The following is a 20,225-nucleotide window of genomic DNA, read 5'->3' as shown; positions in this document are numbered from 1 at the left end:
GGTCACAGTGTGCTACCAGAGTAATTGTAACCAATTTGACAAAGAAGATACTGCTAATGCTTGCTATTTTCATATACTGAGTAATGGACTGGCATTTCTAGGAGTGTAATCTCACTTGCTGTAGAAAGACTCATACAAAGAGACCATTCTTGCAAAATATTTCTGAAATTGTATTTCATGTCAAACTTGAATTATGCAGTCTTTGATTACAATACAGGTAAAATATTAAAAAGCATAGTTTGAAAGCTTTTTTCTTATAGTTCATTCTACAAAAATACCACCCTAAAAGTTTCAGAATACCAGAGGATTCTCTACCTGTGTTTATTTGCTGTAGTACAGACAATAACTGTAAATTATACAACTGTAGTTAATTTGGGGGAAGTTCACTTATGATGAAATTAAACTCAGTTCTGCATACTTGTTAGCGTTGTCTTAGTGTTTTAATGGACAATATGTAAAGATGATCAGTGTAAGTACATTCTGTATGAATGATAGTGAACTGCTATAAAAATATAATTTTCAGCTCCTAACAGCAACTTTTAAACATATTTAGCAATCTAAAGTATCTTAGTAGCTCAGTGCTGCTCACAGCTATTATTTGGTATATTAGATCTCTGGCTGTCTTTTTTTTTTAATGACTACTAATAAATGCCATTCAGTGTACTAATTTTCTTGATGTTAGACTGGAATACATGTATCAGTTTATCACGGTGGTTTTCAGTAAAATAGGTTTCATCCTGGATTTTTGCAACAGGCCACTAATAAATATTTATTCCTTCATTTTTATTCAAGGAGATTATATTGTTTCTTTTATAGTTGCTGTTTTTTCTTATTACAAATTGTTGGATAATAGAAATAATTCCTACTTTTCCTTTAAAATATAATCTTTAAATTTTTCAGCATCTTTTCTGGTTTCTTTTTTTTCAGAAAATAATCCTTAAAAAATACTTATCTTAGTTTTTCAGGTGTGCTTTATAGTATAGTGCTTTTTCTAGTAGAATTAACTGTAGCCTTTGTCCATTAATAGTTTTCAGGAATGTAATTATTCTACGTCTCTGGTGATCTGGGGTGAATGATTTAACTCGTCTGTGCTTCAAGAGGATCAAGTTTGTGCATGGATGTGGTTTATGAAGAGAGGTAAGGCTTGATTGTGTTGAAATGTCTTTGTCCTGACAGTGAATTTGAAGACCACTAGTTCTCTGAAGACTTGTGAAGTTTAGGGAGTTGAGCAGACTGCATGTGTGAGGGAAAAATGAGTAGTATTGAAACTTCAGGTTGCAGTGCTTAATGTATCAATTGGGAACTTTTATAGTCCTTTGTTACAAAAGAAGTAGGGATGCTTTGCAGGTGAAACACTTTCAGATTTATTACATTTCAAAGAACTGAAGTGAATCTCCATGCAGTTAACTGGAAAAGGTTTCTTAGCTTTTTCTCTTAATACATATGTGGCTTGAATTTTGTTCTGGTGGAGTTCATTACCATCAGGAAGTCTAATGTTCTTCTTTTTTGTTTGTTTGTTTGTTTGTTTGTTTTTTGTTTGTTTTTTTTTTAATTTTTTTAAATTCACACAGAGTTATTGGACACTGTAAATATACAATGGGATTATTTGTTCCTGTTTCATTGCCATTCTGCTATGCTGCTGACATTTGAAAGAAGAAATAAACTTTAAACAGTACCTTATAAAGGCAGTATATATTCATCAAACTTTTCTAGTGAAATGTTGGAAACAGTAGTTTTCCCCCGTGTTTGGGTTTTTTTTTTTTCCTCTAGTAAATGTTCGAGGAGCACCTCAGGTGACTTGTCTGACACATATCAGCTCAGATGTTCCATCTTATATTTGAGCCTCATGTGGTTTTTATTCCTCACCATGCAGAGCATACATAAAACTTACACATTTTACAGCTTCTAGTGAGTTGTAGCTGGCTGACAATTAAATCTGTTTTCCTCTCAGATTTTTGATGGAAGGCATTATAGAAGTGAACTTCTAAAATTAATTAATTTCATTTTATCTATTGATGAGTAGAAAAAGCTTCTGACACTCAAAACATTAAACCAAGTATTTAATCAAAAAACATTAAACATTGAAGTGCACTGCATAAATGGAAGTTCTGACTCAAAGCGTGTCTGAATTTATCTGGATTTGGTGCTTAGAAATTATCTTGAGGTTAGATGAAGAGTCCTGCTCCAGACAATGCTTTTCTTTTGTGTGAGCCCTTGGATATTTTCATGTAATGGCATTTCTGAAGTGCCCTTTTTCACAGCTGGAAACTTCCATAGAGAAGGTAGGAAACCTTGTGTATTTGACATCTGTAACTACAGGCTTTAACATTAAAACCTCAGTAAAGCTCTGGGCTGTGGTTATCGTCTGCGTCAAACAGCAAGTGATTTTTTTCCTTTTTAAATTTTCTATATGCGGTAGTACTGTGACTAGTGGTGATGATCGAGGTTACTTTCTTGGAATATCCATAATTGGTAGGTTTTATCTTTTAACTGAACAGCAGCCATTTCACTTTCTTCTAAGCAGTTCTTGTGTAACTGTGTTGCTGAATGTTCCAGTGGGAACCAAGTTGCTTGAAAAAGAGTTGAAACTTCCTTAGTTTTGTACTTTAACAACAGTCACTTTGTAGGTAATAATTTTGAGGAATCTGGCTGTACTTTTCTTCTAGCATATCTTTGTGCGGACTTGCTCTTTACATTGCCTTCTCTTTGCCATGGTAAAAATGGTGAGAGGAACATTGGAAATGTGAATGTGTTCTGGTATCTGGGGAGCAGGGTGGTAGTAAAGGAGATGGAAGTGCTTTATGGAAAGGAAAACCTCTACTGTTTCTGCAGCTTTTCCTTTACTATGCAGGAAGTGCACATAAATGCTCAAGTTTTTTTACGAACCCAAAGCCTTGAACCTTTCCTTGCTCCCAATCAGTCAGAGATCTTACTATAAACCTTCAGTGCTTGTATTTTTTATTAAGACTGTCTTATGATGCAGAAATATTGGTAGATATTTCTGTTAAGGTGAAGGATTGTGGAAGAAACTAGAAAGTTCTGTACAGCATCAGTAGCCCCTCTGTATCTTTGAGAGGCTCGAAGCAACAATTTGCTGTATATGGCACCTTTTTAAGTTCCTTTGGAACTGGAATGGTTTCAGCTATGTGAAGTACATTTTGGATAATTTTGGATAAATTTATCTAGAGGAAACACAGACATTTTCACTGTCAAACTTGCTACTGTATGACTCAATCTTGTAGTGCTATTACATGTGTGTTGTAACTCTTGAAGTGCTTCCTGTGACTACAAAGAGCCTGTATTTTAGGACACTGAGGTAATGCTTTGGATGGGATATGAGTCTAATCTGGCTTTTTCCCCTTCTTTCCATCTTCCTTTCTCCACTCTTTTTTGTTTCATATTTTCATGAAATTTATGAAAAAGTATTATCTGAAGATTTCTTTCTCTTTAGTCAAAGTTGATTGAAATAACTCTTCAGACTCAGATTATTTGTTTGTTCTGCTAGTAAACCAAACATTCTTGTAATAGCAGGGCAGATAAGCACTGCCTGAAGTATCAGACATCACTTGGAATCTGACAAGCACTGGAAGTAAAGTGAATAAGAGATGGGGAGAGCCTCTAAAGTATCAGGGAAAAAAATCACTAAGGCTACAGTTGCAAGGTAATACCTTCCCTCCATCTTGTAGTTAAAGTACCTACTAGGAAAAACTGTAGGAAAGATGTACAGAAGAAGTACCTTGGACTGTGCTTTTTCTGTTGATGATCTGTATTCCATCTTGTTGTTGTCTTAAATTGGGCCTTGGATTCTTGGAAATCCCATAACACTGTTTGAATTTTCCTCTTCCCAGCACTTAGAAAAACCCTTGGGTTTCTAAAACTCACAGCTTGTGCAAAACAGTAGCTCTGTATTTGTACTCCTGTGGGAACTTCTGGGCACTGTCCAGTGGTGCATTTCTTGGGGTTAAGGAAAGGACCCATCTGAAGTCCTCAAGTACTCTGAGAAAGAAGCAAACTACAGGATTTAATGTGGCACCTGCAACAAATTTTAAGAGAACAGTTAAGATGGAATGGGTAGAGTTATTTTTAGGGCTATGCTTTACAACTTAATAATAGTGAAGATGCATGTTTTAATGCCATTTTTTAATATCTGGTAATTTCACTATCATCCTGATAGTGGCCACTTATCTTTTTGACACTTAAAAAAATTAAGCTGAATAATGCAAAACATTTACAATTGATGCTGAGCTAGTGCATTAAATTTTAAAAATAAATTACCATCGTGGATTTGAGGAGATGTGAATTAAGGTTGTGTAAGCAACTTCTAGGGACAATGTCAACCTCTTAATATTATGTGTCAAATTGGATTTCTGGTAAATACAAACCATAAAAATATTACTTTTTGCAACACTGGTATGCAGCTATTTTTGTGGTGTGAAGTGCAGCTCTGTATAATAGCAGAAATGCCTCATCAAGTAAAATAGCTATGTAAAATTACACTTATTTCCACAAAACAGTAATTTCTTTTAATGTTTTGGCATGTATTTTTCCGTGTTCTATGAAAAGCATGAAAAAATGCAATGTACTCTAATGAGTGGACATTCGTTTTTGAATATTTAAAATAAGAGTTCTAGCTCCATGGTACCCCTTGTTTATGTGAGGACATAGTTTCCTCTCTTGATTTTTGTGGAATAGTGCCATCTACTGAATTTTTGGAATTGTACCTTGGTTTTCATTTGTGGTGGTAATTTTGCACAAACCTATAAAATGGTCGCCATTATTTTGATAACAGTGAAATAATAAGTTTCTCAGTTTTTTGGTGATACACAAAACTAAAAATTATGCTGAAGTGGAACCTGAAGTGGAGGAGGTTTAAGGTAAGATGAAGTGAAAAGCAGTCTTAGAGTTACAAAATACTTAAAGTAGCAATTAAAGGATAGCTGTGATTGCTCACACTTGAGGCTAATTTTAGCAATTTTTTAGTGTCATTTTGAATGATACTATTTAAGAAGTGTCTGCTTCTGCTTTGAGCAGATGAGGGAAATTTTATCCCAAGACCCATTTATTCCATTATGTTTGAATTACTAGAGTTTAGAGACTGCTAGCTGAAATACTTAAAAAGCAATAGCAGCTTTTTGTGATGCTGTGCCTGTGAACATTACATGGGATATTTGGAAGGTCTTTCAGCTTGTCTGTCCCCAGGCTCATAGCTGAAAGACTGCTATGAGTCTGGGGACAGATTGTCCTATCAATTTGGTACAGACAGAAGAGGTAAACTTGCACCTGCCACCTGGATTTGGGGTCTAAATTTCTCCATCTTGCCCAGGCCATGGAAGTGTTGGTACTTGTAAGCCTTGACCTGCTTAGTGCTTCAACAAGTGACTTTGCTGGTAACTACTTCAAAAAGCTATGTAAGCAGAAACATGGTATACCTGTGTTACACTATTGATAAAACTTCCAGTGATTAAACTTTCTTCAGAAGCATGTTGGGAAGAGGAAGTTATTTCTGCCGAGCCGTGGGGGCTTGTAGCCACTTGGCACGAAGCTCGGATAGCTGGTACATCTGAGGGTCCACCAGAAGAACGGGAGGGACACTCGGGCCGCTGAAATCCTGCTTGTTTATTGAAGGGTCGCAGAAGGGGCAGACAGGGAGACAACGAGCAGAAGGGAGGCAGATTCCGAGAGCCCTGAGGGGCGGGGTGAGGATTCTTTTAACTGCGTAAGGGTAGGAGGGTTTAGCATACGAGGGAGCAATCGGGAAAAGGCTAAAGGGAGGGGAAATATAACATTAACCAGTGGGGAAAAGGGAAAGGAGTGTTCTTGGTGGAAGAACCAAAGGGAAAACGTGGAACAGAGAAGATTCTAGGCTAAGGGGCAGACTTGAACAATAACTGACAGGACAAGGGGAGGGTACAATTCTCTTACAAAAGGGGGTGGAGAACTCATACAACTGCTATTTCCCATGGCAACCCTAGACTGCCTTCCCCAACCCCCCCTCCTACAATTTCCATCATTACTACAATGCAAAATGGTGTGAGAAGTAGAAGGGTGGATTAAACCTCATCCAAAAGTCAAGTGTTAAAGAACTGTGTCCAAAGGAAGGAGCTGATATCAGTACTGAGAGAGAAACTACAGCAAAGTCTGGGGGAGAAATTCATAGATGTGACCAACTTTCATTTTAATTTGAGATTTTCTAGAAGACCTCTTCCTATGCCTAGGTCACCTGCTTTTTCTGCTGCCTTAATCAAAGCAAGTGAGTAAAAGTGGCTGCATGAAGAGTGGTAACAGTACCTGTGGTCTTATTTTAAATAACCCCTAATGGTGTAAAGGGCTGATGAGGTACAAGTAAAACTGCTCAGGAGACTACACTCACTGCTATGAAGTTTGTGGGGGGAGGATTAGAGAATGGGCTTGTATGTGAACAAAGTTGAGATAGAATGACTGGTGATTACAGTTGGTCTTCTGTCACTTCTATCTAATGGTTGGTGATGTGGAAATAACTGAAGAGACTTTGCTTGTCAGACAAGAGTTAAGGGAGCTATTTTAGGTCGTGCTGTGTGAATGAAGAGAGATTTTTGGACCTAGCAAAATGCTTTACAGTCAGAAATAGGTGATGACAGACAATAATTGATTGGGTAAGGATTGGCTATGTTCTTTGAAAATGTTAAATTGTCCTTTTATTAGATAATATCCAAGGTTATTTATGTTTTCATAAGCTAAATTAAATAAGTATATAATTCACTTAGCATCTAGTTCTAGAACATTACACTTGTTAATGCTGCTTTTGGCAATGTTTGTACAAAATATCTGGACTCTGAGAAGAGACTTCATTCTTATTCCAAGTACACCTCAGTTCTAGGAGCATAGAATGCCCGTCTTTATTCTTGGCCAAGAAGCTATGCATGTAAAGAGGAAAAGCCTGATTAATTATTAATATTCTGATATAGTATGTAATAACATGTTGAAATTTGACTTGAAACTAAACTGGATTAAATGGGTGACAGGTGAGCAGGTCTTGGAAGCATGCAACAGAATACAAAGGTTTTACCTGTGAATTTTGATGAAGTTCTTAAAAATAGGTAATTATTTCCTGGATTTACTCTTACAATGCAGCCTTTGGAAAAACTTTACTGAATTAGCAGTTACCACCTATTTCACTGCATCTTGTGTAGTTGTAGAAACCAGTATTTGTAAGTTGCTTACCCTTGTGTTCTGCTGCTCTCTTCCATCCCACCCAGAAAAAGTACTGGATTAGTCACCTTCTTTGCATTGTTAGTGCTGAAATAGAGGTCTTAGACTAAAGGAGTACAACCTGTATCAGAAAGCTGTAAAGTAAGTAAAATCAAGGAAAGCTTGTAGTCTTTTTAGTTTTTTTCTTGTTTGGTCTAAATTGATGTTTTTACCTCTTTGTTTAATAGCATGCTTTGCTATCTGTGAGTTGTACATATAGAAACTTTTCATTAAAACCAATCTTGTTTCTTGTTTAATTTTAAATCTTTTTTTTGGGTTTTTTTTTTTTTTAATCCTGTTTGCATTTGTACTGCTCAATTACATCTTGTTCCAATGAACGATTGCCTCTCACTGGCAGCTCTGAGAAAATTCTATGAAATACAGCCTTTACAGAAAATTTGCTGGCACTTTTCATAGCTGCTTGGGAAATGCTGTATTTGTACATATTTATGTAAGCAATTTTGAAGTTTAAGAAAGTGCTTTGACCCCTGTCTGTTGTTGTTAAAAAGTGTACTTTAGTTACTGCTCCCTACCTGTTCCCTATCAGTTTACATGCAGACTAGTTCAGGCATTGTTTAATTTTAAAATACAAAACTCATGCAAATTGAGGCAAAAGAGGGTGGCTTGGTACTTTAAAATTTTACAACTACTTTATACAAAAACCACGTAACCAACTTTTGCGGAGATCTATAGACTTTGGTACTTTTCAAAACAGCTTCTTTTTACTCTATCAGTCTGAGATAGGTTTCTTTGCAAGATAACATGGAATCGTTTGGCTTCTAATGTTTAAAGGAGTTGAGCATTTTTCTATAAGCCAAGTGAATATTTCAGGAAGCTGATCTGTACTTATGCAGGAATGAATATTATTGGTAGCTGATTTGGAAGCTGAGAAATTCAACTTGCAGCCAATTGTTTAGTCATCACTTCACTGGAAGTTCTAAAGCAATAGCAAACAGCAGCAGTAATTTGCTATATCCTGTTAAACTACTATGATATTTGTAATAGGATCTAACATCAATTTTTAAAATGTTGTACCTGTTATTGCCCTTGCTCACTCCTTATCCTCCCCCCGCCACCAAAAGAACAAATTATATATTATTATGTGTAGTACATGGATGTGAAAGGTCAAAGTGTATTTTCTAGACAGTGTTTGACTGTAATACTTTCTGACTTTTTGAATAACTCTTTCTTGCTAAATAACTGTGTCTTGACAGATTGTTCTTTGAGATGGTTGCTGTAGGTTATGTATGTGAAATAGTACTCATTAGATTTTGTGAGATACAGTTATAAAAATTATTTTTTTATAATTTTTAATTATTCGGGGTCTGATTAAGTGAAAAACTGCTACACATACTTGACTGTAGTAAAATATGCAGGTATATTGTGCAGTCCTGGAGGGCTGTATGCTGTGGAGTGCTATATCTAAGAATACATTGAGTGATCTACTAGTTTTAGTGTTTTGTATGCAATTCAAATCAGTGGTTTGTGTCTTTCTCTAGTCAATGATCTTTTTTGTCAAAATTGTCAAATGTTTAAGGACTGTTAGGTGTTACGGCTATAGTTTTGAGAAGGATCTAGGAATGAATATTAAAAGCTGCTGCAGTTTCAGTTTTGTCTTAATACTCGTGAGCTATTGTAACAGTGGCAAATCTGGTACCTGGTCTGTCTTTGCTGTATTATCAAGACTTTTTATCACAGTGTAATAAAAAAAAATGCAAATATCTGTGTGGTGATAGTTTGGAAAATAATTTAAATTATAAATGTGTGTGTATACCTCAGGGTAACCAGTCTCCTGAGCTGAAAGACAGGGACAGGAAGCAGAATAAACCCCCTGTAATCCAGGATGAAGTAGTTAGTGACCTGCTGAGCCATTTAGGCACTCATAAGTCTATGGGACTGGATAGGATTCATCTAAGTGTACTGAGGGAGCTGGCAGAGGAGCTCGCACAGCTGCTCTCCATCATTTATCATCAGTCCTGGCTATCCAGGAAGGACAACTGGAGGTTGGCCAATGTGGTGTTCTTGTCCACAAGAAGGGCTGGAAGAAGGATCTGTGGAACTACAGGCCTGTTAGCCTGACTTTGCTGTCCAGGAAGGTTCTGGAACAGGTGATCTTGAGTGTGATCACATAGCAGTCAAAGGGGAGCCAAGGGGTCAAGCCCAGCCAGTGCTGAGTTTAGGAAATTGGGTGTCATGCATGAGGGGCAAGGCTGTGGATGGTGTCTAGCTGGACTTTCGTAAAGCTTTTGGCTCTGTTTCTCGCAGCATTCTTCTGGAGAAACTGGCTGCCTGTGGGTTGGACAGGTGGACTCTTTGCTGGGTTAAAAACTGCCTGGATGACCAGACTAGAGGGTGGTGGTAAATGGTGTTGTATTTAGTTGGTGTTCAGTCACAAGTGCTCAGGCCTCAGTGTTGCGGCCAGTTCTGTTTTATATCTTTACTCATGATCTGGATGAGGGGATCGAGTGCACCCTCAATGAGTTGACACTAAGTTGGATGGGAATGTTGATCTGGTGAAAGCTCTGCAGAGGAATCTGGACAGGCTGAATCGATGTACTGAGGCCAGTGCTATGAGGTTCAACAAGGCTGAGTGCCAGGGCTTGCACTTCAATCACAACAGCCCCGTGCAATGCTGAAGGCTTGGGGAAAAGTGGCTGGAAAGCTGTGCAATGGGAAAGGACCTGGGGGTGTTTTTTGACAGCCAACTGAACATCAGCCAGCGTGTGGCCAGGAAGGCCAATGGCATCCTGGCCTGTATCAGCAGCAGTGTGGCCAGCAGGGCCAGGGCAGTGACTGTCCCCCTGTACTCAGCGCTGGTGAGGCCACACGTCAAATCCTGTGTTCAGTTTTGGGCCCCTCACTACAAGGGCATTGAGGTGTTGGAGCATGTCCAGAGAAGGGCATTGAGGCTGGTGAAGGGTCTGTAGCGCAAGTGCTACGATGAGCAGCTGGGGGAGCCGTGTATGTTTAGCCTGGAGAAAAGGAGGCTCAGGGTCCTAGGAGACTCTACCATTCTCTATAACTGCCTGGAAGGAGGCTGTAGCCAAGTGAGGGTCAGCCTCTTCTCCCAGGCAACTCATGACAACACAAGAGAGCATAGCCTCAAGCTATGCCAGGGGAGGTTTAGTTTCAATACCAGAAAAAATTCTATAATGGAAAAGGTTATTAAACCTTTGGAATGGTTGTTAAACTATTGGAATGGGCTTCCCAGGGAGGCAGTGGAGTCATCCCTGGAGGTGTTCAGGAAAAGACTGGACTTAGAGCCATACTCCAGTTGGTAAGGTGGTGATTGGTCAAAGGTTGGATTTTATTAACTTAGAGGTCTTTTTAAATCTAAATGATTCTGTGATTTTTTTGATGATTGCCTTATGCTAAGGGTTGAATTGATAGCTATGGATTTTGGACTGTCTTGTATGTCAGATGTCAAGAAGTTGTCCCTGATACTCCCTAGCTCTACTTAGAGTAACTAAAGAATTAAAAAAAAAAAAAATTGGTTTTCTCTGACTTTCATTAACATTATGGAATTAATTTTCTCTATCAAATGTGATTTCTAAGGGTAGATGTGCACTGACTGTTGCTACCATGTAGCTAAGCTATAAATAATGGTAATCACTTTAAAAACGAGTATTTTTAAGGAGACAACTTGCATATTGCTAAGAGAAATGCTTGAAGTGGAAGCTTGGGTCTGAAGCTTGTTTGAAAAAATACCTTTAGGAAATGTTGGTTTTTCTCATAAATTAAAGTGAATTTAGTCTTATGTGATATTAAGGTCATACTGTGATTTTGTTGTGTATTACCTGCACTTCTAGCAGTTATGAAAATGAGCATTAATGCTAGGACATGAGAATGTTCTCTTTTTCTTCTCTCAGGCACAGCTGTTGTCTCTTGTTTTCTCAAGAAAGATGCAGTGAAGACAATGAAATACTAGTGTTTTCCAGGGTTAATTTCCAAATGGCAGTGGGGAACATGGGAGCAATATTCAAAGGTACAGTTTAGAAGCTATTAATTTATCCAATTTGTCAATATTTTGAATCGGGGATGAAGCAGGAATAGTAGAATAAGCTGCTTGGAATTGAAGGAGCAGGGATGGGTCTTTGATTAGAAAACTGCTCAGAGCAGAGTATTTCCTCTAGAGCTACCCAAGGTCTTTGGTATAGAGTTTTTCCTGTCTACAAAATTAAAATCGTTTGCTCATCTTGTCATTATTCATTATAATTTTTGCCTGTTCTGGGAACGATGATGTAGTAGATGATCACTGCTTAGTACAGTGAGCTCTCTTGCCTAAAGCACACATACACAAATGCAGTGGATTTGGGCAAACTGCATTCCCTGGGCTGCTGCCTGTTTTGTGTGGTTGAGAAATGCTTCACATGTACTGAAGCAGGCTTGTATTATCCTTCTACAGTCAGCCTTTGTGACGTGCTTTTTCAATTCAGCATACCCCGCAAAACTGGGAGGCTTTGCATTGCTTTAGAAAAGAAGATTAATGCTGGTTAGGAGGATGACATTAATTTGAGATGAGAAGAATAATTTTAGCTACTAGGTGAAAAAGTGAAGATGACATAATCCTTGAGTAAAGGAACTAAATAAGACTAGCTGCAAGGACTATTTTTTTTTTAATTTTTAATGACAGCGAGCACTATAGAAGAGGCCAAGCTATTTTCACATCTGGATGTGAGGTTTGCACTAATTTGTCAAAGAGAGATTTGCTCTGAATATTTAAAACTTGGGTAATCTTACTTCTAGTGCTGCATATTTACTGATTTCTTGAAAATGGTTCAGGTGTCCTGGAAAATGTGGAAGAATTTTTTGTTTAAGGAATCACTGAAATATTCTTAAGAATGAAATTTTTACTGACTAGTTATAACAGTACTTTCAGAAATATTAGCATCAGAAGTGCTTGCAGAAAGCATCTGAGGAATAGAATTTGAAGGAAGAAGTAACTTGAGCAGTCTATGGACTTGTTTTTCTGGGTCATATTACTCTTATTTTGAAGCAAGGTAGCTTTAGTATATTATTCCAAATAAACTCCGGGTTTACAAACAAGGTTTAATTATGTTGGAAAATATTGTTCCAGGGAGGGACTGGGAAAATCTTTTATTAGAAAACTACCTGTGTCAGTGAAGATAAACAAGTTTTAAAATTCAATTCCTGTAAGCATTTGAAAATAGGTTTTGTGTACTCGTGCAAATAATTATTAATTCAAGCGAATGCAGATGTGCGAGCAAGGCCGAAGGCAATCAGCTCTGAAACTTATTACTTGCAGGGTTTTTCAGTCTGGCAAATTGTTTAGTCAATCCATAGTTAATGTAAAAGCGATGACTTCACATTTAAAGTATTCTGAGTTTGTGTAGGAAGGTATCGTTTATGGGGACAATACCCTCTCCACACTTCTTTTTCTTTTTTAAGCTATAAACTGTGACTGGAATACAGGCAATGTCTTTGTAAAAAAACTCATTGATAAAAATGTAAAATAAAAGCAAAAAACCAGGTGAGGCTCCCTGACTCTTAAAGTCCTTCCATGGCAGAACAGAATTAAATTACTAATTCTGTTTGGGGAAGAAAGCTGGTATTAAATTTGGTGGATTATTCAACATCTGTCTAGTGTATATCTCACCACTTAGCTGGATGTTATGCAGATTCATTAGTCTAGAGGAATGTGATTCAAGTTTAAAAGTTAAAATATAGCAGTGTGTTGGAGCAGACTTCTCCCTGCTGTTGTTGTACTTTCTTATTTTACCAATTTAGAGGCTGAGCAGGAGGTGTGTTTGAGTTTTGATTTGCATGTAGCCTAATAGTCTTTTCAGCCTTTCAACTGTCTGTAGCCTGAATGCGCGTGTTTTTTGAGGATGCACGTATTACCTGCTTTGGTTTTGTTCAGCAATTTCTCAGTAAATGACAATTGCAGAATGGGTGGGAATTGTACTGTTTTATTAATTTTTAGCATATACTGAGAGAAAAAATTGTACATATATTCCCTGTTTTGCATAAAGCTTTGGAATAATTTCTTCCTAAAGCTAAGGCGCTTCTTTAAAGCAAGAAGTGTTCAGCTCTGGCAAATTATAGTCCAGAAACCCTGGGTACACAATGATGGTGAAATACTGATCAGTTTGCTTAATTCCTCTCTTATTTCTGCTCAGTCTCCTAGATGTTGGAGAACTTAATTTTTTATCAGAAGCAGGGGCATAACTACATTTAAAATACAGAATGTTTGCAACTAAAAATGAATTAAGTATGGAGAAGTGAAAGAATCTGTTTTGCTGCAGCTTCCATCAGTATTCATTATGGAAGGATAGGACTGATTTATGTGTGAGAGTGAAAAGGAGCAAGCTTTTGCTATCTCATAGCTGGTGTGAATCCAGGAAGTTTTGATACAGAGATCCTGAAAATTTACATTATGCATAATTTCCCATTGATTCCTCCATATTTTGACTACCGATCTTCTCTGTCACAGCAGATTTTTTTTAATGTGCCTTGCATTTTCCAGCTCTTTTCATCCTTAAGTTATGTTTAAATGGAGAGAAAGATCCTTTGGCATTTGAAAAATGTAATAATTTGTTTATGATGGTTATTTAGATTAACTTCCTTTAATTCTAGTCCTGATATTTAACATTGTTAAAATAACTGCTTCATCATTCTTCAAGTTCTTCATGATGAAGAATCCCTTAAATCTCTGTAAGTTAAGCACTTACACATAATTTTTATATTTCAAGGTTGGTCTTTTAATTTCTTTGTGTTACTTTGTGGCATTTATAAATTACTATTTTGGTAACTATTCAGCTCTGTGTGGTTAGATATGTTGAGGACACTAGCTAGAAGCAGGATGTTAGCCTGTGTGAATGTGGTATTAGTGAAAGTGAAAATGTTGGTTATGCTGTCTGTTTTGTTTGTTACATGCCACAATTATTCCTTAATGGACCTAATTCCAGCTTTGGTCGGCCAGGAGTTGAATGCTACTGTCAACATGACAGTGGAGCTGCAGTAATCCAACTTCAGTTCCTGATTAATGAGGTTAGTAATACGATTTATGTGTAATTCAGAGAGGATGTGGAGCACATTTTCTTTAATTTTTCATTTAGCAAGCATTAAAGTTAGTTTATAAAAGTGATGTAGCACAAATAGCAAACTGTAGTAACAATTATAAAAAAATTAATTTTTTTAGTTTTGGAAAATGCTTGACTAACTCATGAAAATATCTTTGTCACTAGAGTACTCTTTTGCTATAAGCAAGAACTAGGAATATCTTTTTATGTCCTTGAACATTCCAAGTTATGCCTGTAAGTGGTGAAGTACTTTTTCAATAATACTACAAATTTCAATAGGTAGTTAATTTTATTTTGATAGAGTTACTTAGACATGAACTGAATAATGTTGCCTCAGTTTCAGATGTGTGTTTCTAGGGATGTAGCAGCTGAGATCTGACAGCAGTGCTGTTCTTGAGCTAGGGACAGGTTCTTAGATGGATCTTGCTAGCTTTGTCAGCACACAGATATTAGCAGTTCATTGCCTGATTTCTCTGCAGAGATGGACATGAGGAAGCTAATGAGCACACACTAGAAAAAGCTACTTCCCCATCACCTCTCAGTATAGCACTGAACCAAACATGAGTGAGCTGAACAACATATGACCACATCACTTATCTCATTCCTACTATGTAGGACTTATCTGTGCTGTGGTGCTGATGCACATGCTTATACATTTTTTTAATCCTGGTAATAAATATATAATGTATTTCCACTGTGATGCTACACTGTTCCTAGGGCTATGAAAACAGGTTGACTAAAACATTTTTGTTCTTCTAGGGAGCTCTTGTGAGTGCCTTGGCTGATGACACCTTACACCTGTGGAACTTGCGCCAGAAGAGGCCGGCTATTCTTCATTCACTCAAATTTAACCGGGAACGGTAGGGATTGGTTATTATTGCAGCGCCCTTTAGCGCCACACTGCATGCTACTGTAAGATCAGATCTTACTGATGCAGACAAAGTCATAACTTGGTTTATACTTGAAACTGGGTTTATACTGGATTTGAGTTTCAATCTGTTGGGCCCCAAAGTAGTTGTGAATAAAACACTCTAGTGACCTAAACTGAGATGCCTTTTCTATCACTTTATGTGCTGCATTGCTGAACATCAATTTTCATATCTTTAAAATGTGGAGGGACAGAATAATTTGAATGGATGTCTTCTGAGGAATTTTGGAACAAGAAAAAGTGTGTACACCAACGAGACAACCAGGAAATCTGGTTCAATTTTTTTACCTGGAATCTTTTCTCCCTTGATGGCAAAGCAGAATTCTGCAGTGTTAGAGCTCTTGTTTGTATCAGAGTAGCTGAAAGCCACTTGTACTTTGACTAAGAATTTTTATACTCAAGTAATAGAATTGTAAGCAAGCTAGAGAGAGAGATTTAAGATTAAATTTCTAAAAGTCAGTTGACTAAATTTCTGAAGAACATGTTGTTTGTTTTAAAAGCAAGTATTCCTTCCCTTTTAGGAGATATGCCTTCTTTTCCGTTATATGTAAAGTCTCAGTGGGATGTTGTGTTTACTTTTGAAGAGTATGCATTAGAGATGGACTGTTTGGGGAGCTCAGAGGATGCTAGCAAAAACACAGAATAATCTGTCACTTGTATTTCTTTTGAATAGGGCAGGAAGTAATACATTTTAAATAATAAATAGCAATATAAAAAGTTAAATACCTATGTAATACCTTCTAATGTAGTGTCATGCAAAGTGCTAAATAAATTGTTGGGTGGATGAAATGCTAACCTTATAGTTTTAAAGAGCAGGTTATGAACAAATTCATCAGGAACAACATAAATGCAGATTACTGGGGTTTCTTTTTATAGAGGATTAAGTGATTCTAAGTCCCTTTTGAAATTATTTCTATGATCACTATGCATAAAATCTGACCTGGGCCTGTAGGAATAGGACAAAGGGTAATGACTTTAAAGTAAAAGAGGGTAGATTTAGATTGGATATTGAAAGAAATCCTTCACTGTGAGTGTGGTGAGGCACTGTAACTGATTGCCCAGAAAAGTAGTGGGTGCCTCATCCCTGGAAGTGTTCTAGAACAGGTTGGATGGGGCTTTGCTCAACTATCTACTGAAAGATGTCCCTGCCCACAGCAGGTGAGTTGGACTAGGTGATCTTTAATGACCCCTTCAGGCCCAGACAATTCTGTGATTCTGATCTGTTATACAGGAAACAGAAAGCTTTGTTGACAGAGGCAAATTTTCTGCCCCAAAGAAGTGGCAGTGTTTCTTTATGCAGCACAGACGTCAAATGGAGGGAAATGCAATTTATAACCACTAATTTAATGAGGATTGTCCAAGTGTAAGAGATACAATAGTGTGTCCAAACTGAATTTCCTACTTCTCCCTTCCTTTTTTCCAGTGACTCTTCTCTTACTTGCATTGTCTACTTAAGTGGCAGTGTAAAATTAGGGTTTGTATCCTGAAACCACACTTGAACATGGGTTTCTTACTAATGCTTTAAAACAGAGACCTGAGGAGGTGATTCTGATTGTGTGTGAATCTCTTGTAGGCTGGCTTAGAGTTTTAGATATGTGGATATCTTTGGTTAAGCAAAGTGAAAGTTTTAAACTATCCTTTTTCTGTAAATATAATGATGTCAGTAGCAAAATCCATCACAGACAGTTGAGTGGGGGTAGAAAGGAGTCTCAATCACTGATGTTGCTTTAGTGGCTGACTTAGTTACTAATCCTGTCTTGCCAAGGTAGGTAATGAGAGCACCATAGCTGCCATGAGTGGTGTAAGCATAGCTTGACACAAGGGCTTATTCTTCCAGCAATTTTATTTTTAAAATATCTATTATAATAATATATAAAAGTAGCCAGAACATTTAAGGTTTCCAGATCTGTACCTTGTCATAGCCACTTAGGCCATGCTGGATGACTGTTAAGTGTTATCAAATATTCTGTTTACTTTTGACTAATTTATAAAATACAACTTTATAAAATATGTAATTTCATTTTCAGGTGAATATTTTAATTTGAACTTGAACTGCAAAAAATTCACTGTTGAAGAATTCTAAATAGAGGCCTTTATAACACTCAGTTCTTTGTAATTCATTATACCTAATAGTTTCAGTGTGCTATATGAATCCTAAGTAAATGGGGTTTTCTTAGGTCAATTTTATGCTGTATATTAACAACTAAGTTTGTTGAGGAGAGTGTTCATGATGTAAATTAGTTATGCACAGTCCATTCTGTCAGGCCTTTCTGGAAATGTGTCAGAGGGCTTTGGAGGTCTTTGGTGGTTTTAATCCCACTCTATAATCCATGTCCACTTCCTGCCACTCATTCCTGCAGTGTACTGTGTTGTGTTCTTTCTAAAGGAAAAGTGCCTCTTTATCTTCACTTGACCCCCCCCTTCTCCAGCCAAACCTTTTTCTTTCTCATGGTGTGTTAATACCAATAGTCCTTGCATTTACCAGCAGTTCTTGTCTGTTAGTAATAACAGTCCTTGGCTGGCTCCACAGCCATCCAGTTATCTGTGTTTGAGACATACACATTAGCCCCTATGTTCTGGGAATCAAGAGCTCAAAGGGATCTCACTGTGGACTGCTGTTTATAGGCTGGTTAAACAATGGGCTTTAATACACATTAGCCCCTTATAATCAGGAGTTCAAAAGGGTCTCACTTTGAACCACTGTTTATAAGGTAGCAAGAGAATGGGCTTTAGTTGTAGTAATTTTCCATCTTGGTCAATTTGAGTAGACACCTGTTAGTTCCTGGGAGCAGACAGTGTTTCTGATAAGCTCAAGGGGAGTTTAGTCCAAGTGCAGTTCATCGAGGCTGGGGCTTAATGAGCATTTCTCAGATCAGAGAAATCGGTGTCCTGAGTGGCAGAGGCATGCAGCACCAAAACCCATACCACGACTAAAGTCAGCTCCTCTCAGCTTCTACGTTCTCAAGTCATGAAGCTGTTATAAACCTAGGGATTAAGACATAAGGATAACTAACTTCTCAAACAGAACTTATTTGAAGTGTTTTGTGCAATACAACACAGCCTTTTAACTGTCTTCTCTAATGATACTTGGTCAGTTTGTGAAGGGAGATTAAATATCTTGGAACTCATTATATGACCAAAGCAATGATTGTAGTGGCATCAATATTGGCTCTAGGACTCTGTTGAGGTGAAAGTTTAAAATTATTTAACTGATTGAGTTTCTCTGGAAGTGTGTTGAAATTGCAAAAAAGCAGTATTTGTGTCTTATTTAACAGGAATTGAACTTTAAACTGTCACAGGCAAATTTTACTTCAGATTTTCTTTCTAAATAACAATTTTATATGTAAGGTTTAGATTTGATCTAAAAAGTTGTCTTTAGCATAGAAAGCTAACTGTGGCAGTTACCCAGTTACCAGTTACCCAGATGAAAGGATTTTCTTAGTTTTGAAAACTATTCTTTAACTGTGTTTAAAAAAATGAATTACGAAAATCAAGTGATAAGGCTATGACTTCAGGAATTAATTCTGTAGTCTTCTGGCACAGCCTTTTAACAGCTCTGCCTAATTCCCTTCTTTTAGTCATGTGGAAGAACTACTGCCTGATGTCTAACAACACAATTTCTAGATTTCATATTTGTTCATCCTGTTGGTAATTGAATTTTGTTACCTCACTTTCAGGTGTTTTAAGCATCTTAAGATACAAAGCCCAGAGCTAGGTTGTTTGTAAATGCTTCTGTTGTGTGAGTAAATATTTTGTAAACTTATCTGAAAATTTGAATTTTAAATCTGTAAATTGTTTCAGAATGCAGTCTCTAGTATATGACAGGAAAATGATGTGAATTCTTGCTTTTCTACTCATTACTTTTAAGAACAGGGAGTGGTGAGAAAGAGCTGATTGTTTTTAATATGATTCTATGCCATTACAGGCTTTGTTCTGATATGTTGAAAATGTCTTTGGCTAACTTACATCAATCTTAGATTTGAGCAAAATATTTCTTTAAAAGCAGTGGCCAAGAGTCCTGAAAGATGCTGCTTTCTCTTGAATCATTTAAATTAGTAAAGAATTTGTAGATAACAAACTGAGCATTAATGGATTCATAGCTCCTGACTGCCTTTTGTAGCAGTGATGGTTAGTAATTTGAAGCAAGTCTTCTGAAGCAGAAATTGGTGAGGTTTTAGATGTCTAAAAAATCAGCTAGCTGAAGTTACTGACAGATGTCATTGATGGTAGACCAATGTCATGCTTGGCCACTGTTCTTTGTCTGTGGGAAGTGGTGTGTAGGGGCCAGGACAAAAATGCATAATGATGTGGAACAGTTGTTTGTTGACTTGTTATGCAAAAGTGTCTAAATACTACCTCTTTTCAGAATGCATAATTCAGTGTGTGAACTTAATGTCTCAGGTTTTACACTTCTCTAAGATGACTTAAGTTGATCACTATTTCCTTTGCCATCTATATATCTGTGTATAAGTATCTGAAACACAAGATAGTTGTGTGTTAACAAGTAATGCAAGATTAATGTCAAACTTGCTTTAACTCAGTAGTAAATATGAATGTTTCACTAGGCTAGCTCTGAAATAAGTGTAGTTAAAACATCTTATTAGAGTAAATATTGAAAGCATGTCGTGAGATACATATATAACTAATCTGGCTTTAGTTTCCTGCAATGCAGAAACTGTTAAACGTGATGCTGATCTAAGGTATGAAAAGTCAAACATGTCAGGGCCAAGCCAGGGACTTTGACAGATCCTGTTTGAGAGGGTGGAGTGACAGACTAACTTGATTGAAAAAAGAAGTAGTAGCATGGGATGACAAATTTGAGGCCCCTTTGCCAGCCAAAGCAAACCAGCTTTGTATACAAGTGTGAAAAATTTGTTTTGTTAGCCAAGACTTACATCCTTCCTGAGTTGACATTCCCTCTTCTAATGCCAAAAGAAAGTTTGTCTTTATGGTAAGTCACAAAGCAAGAATGGCATAAAAATAGAACTGAGTGTTTTGTACGAGTGCTCTGCATATTGATCTCTGAA

General features: G+C 37.1%; 1 protein-coding gene across 6 annotated transcripts in view; it reads left to right on the top strand.

Annotated features, from left to right (window-relative positions):
* STXBP5 (syntaxin binding protein 5) overlaps nt 1–20,225 on the top strand; it is a 103,983-nt gene that overhangs the window by 14,369 nt on the left and 69,389 nt on the right. For all 6 annotated transcript variants that reach the window (XM_053972652.1, XM_053972648.1, XM_053972651.1 and 3 more), the window contains exons 3-4: nt 14,157–14,238; nt 15,030–15,130. In XM_053972652.1, coding sequence (XP_053828627.1) covers nt 14,157–14,238; nt 15,030–15,130 — 183 coding nt within the window. The remainder of the gene's footprint in view (nt 1–14,156; nt 14,239–15,029; nt 15,131–20,225) is intronic.

This window comes from Vidua macroura, chromosome 3, assembly GCF_024509145.1.
Source record: "Vidua macroura isolate BioBank_ID:100142 chromosome 3, ASM2450914v1, whole genome shotgun sequence".
Taxonomy (NCBI): domain Eukaryota; kingdom Metazoa; phylum Chordata; class Aves; order Passeriformes; family Viduidae; genus Vidua; species Vidua macroura.
The sequence above is the reverse complement of the archived record's forward strand: the minus strand, read 5'-3'. Positions and strand labels throughout refer to the sequence as shown.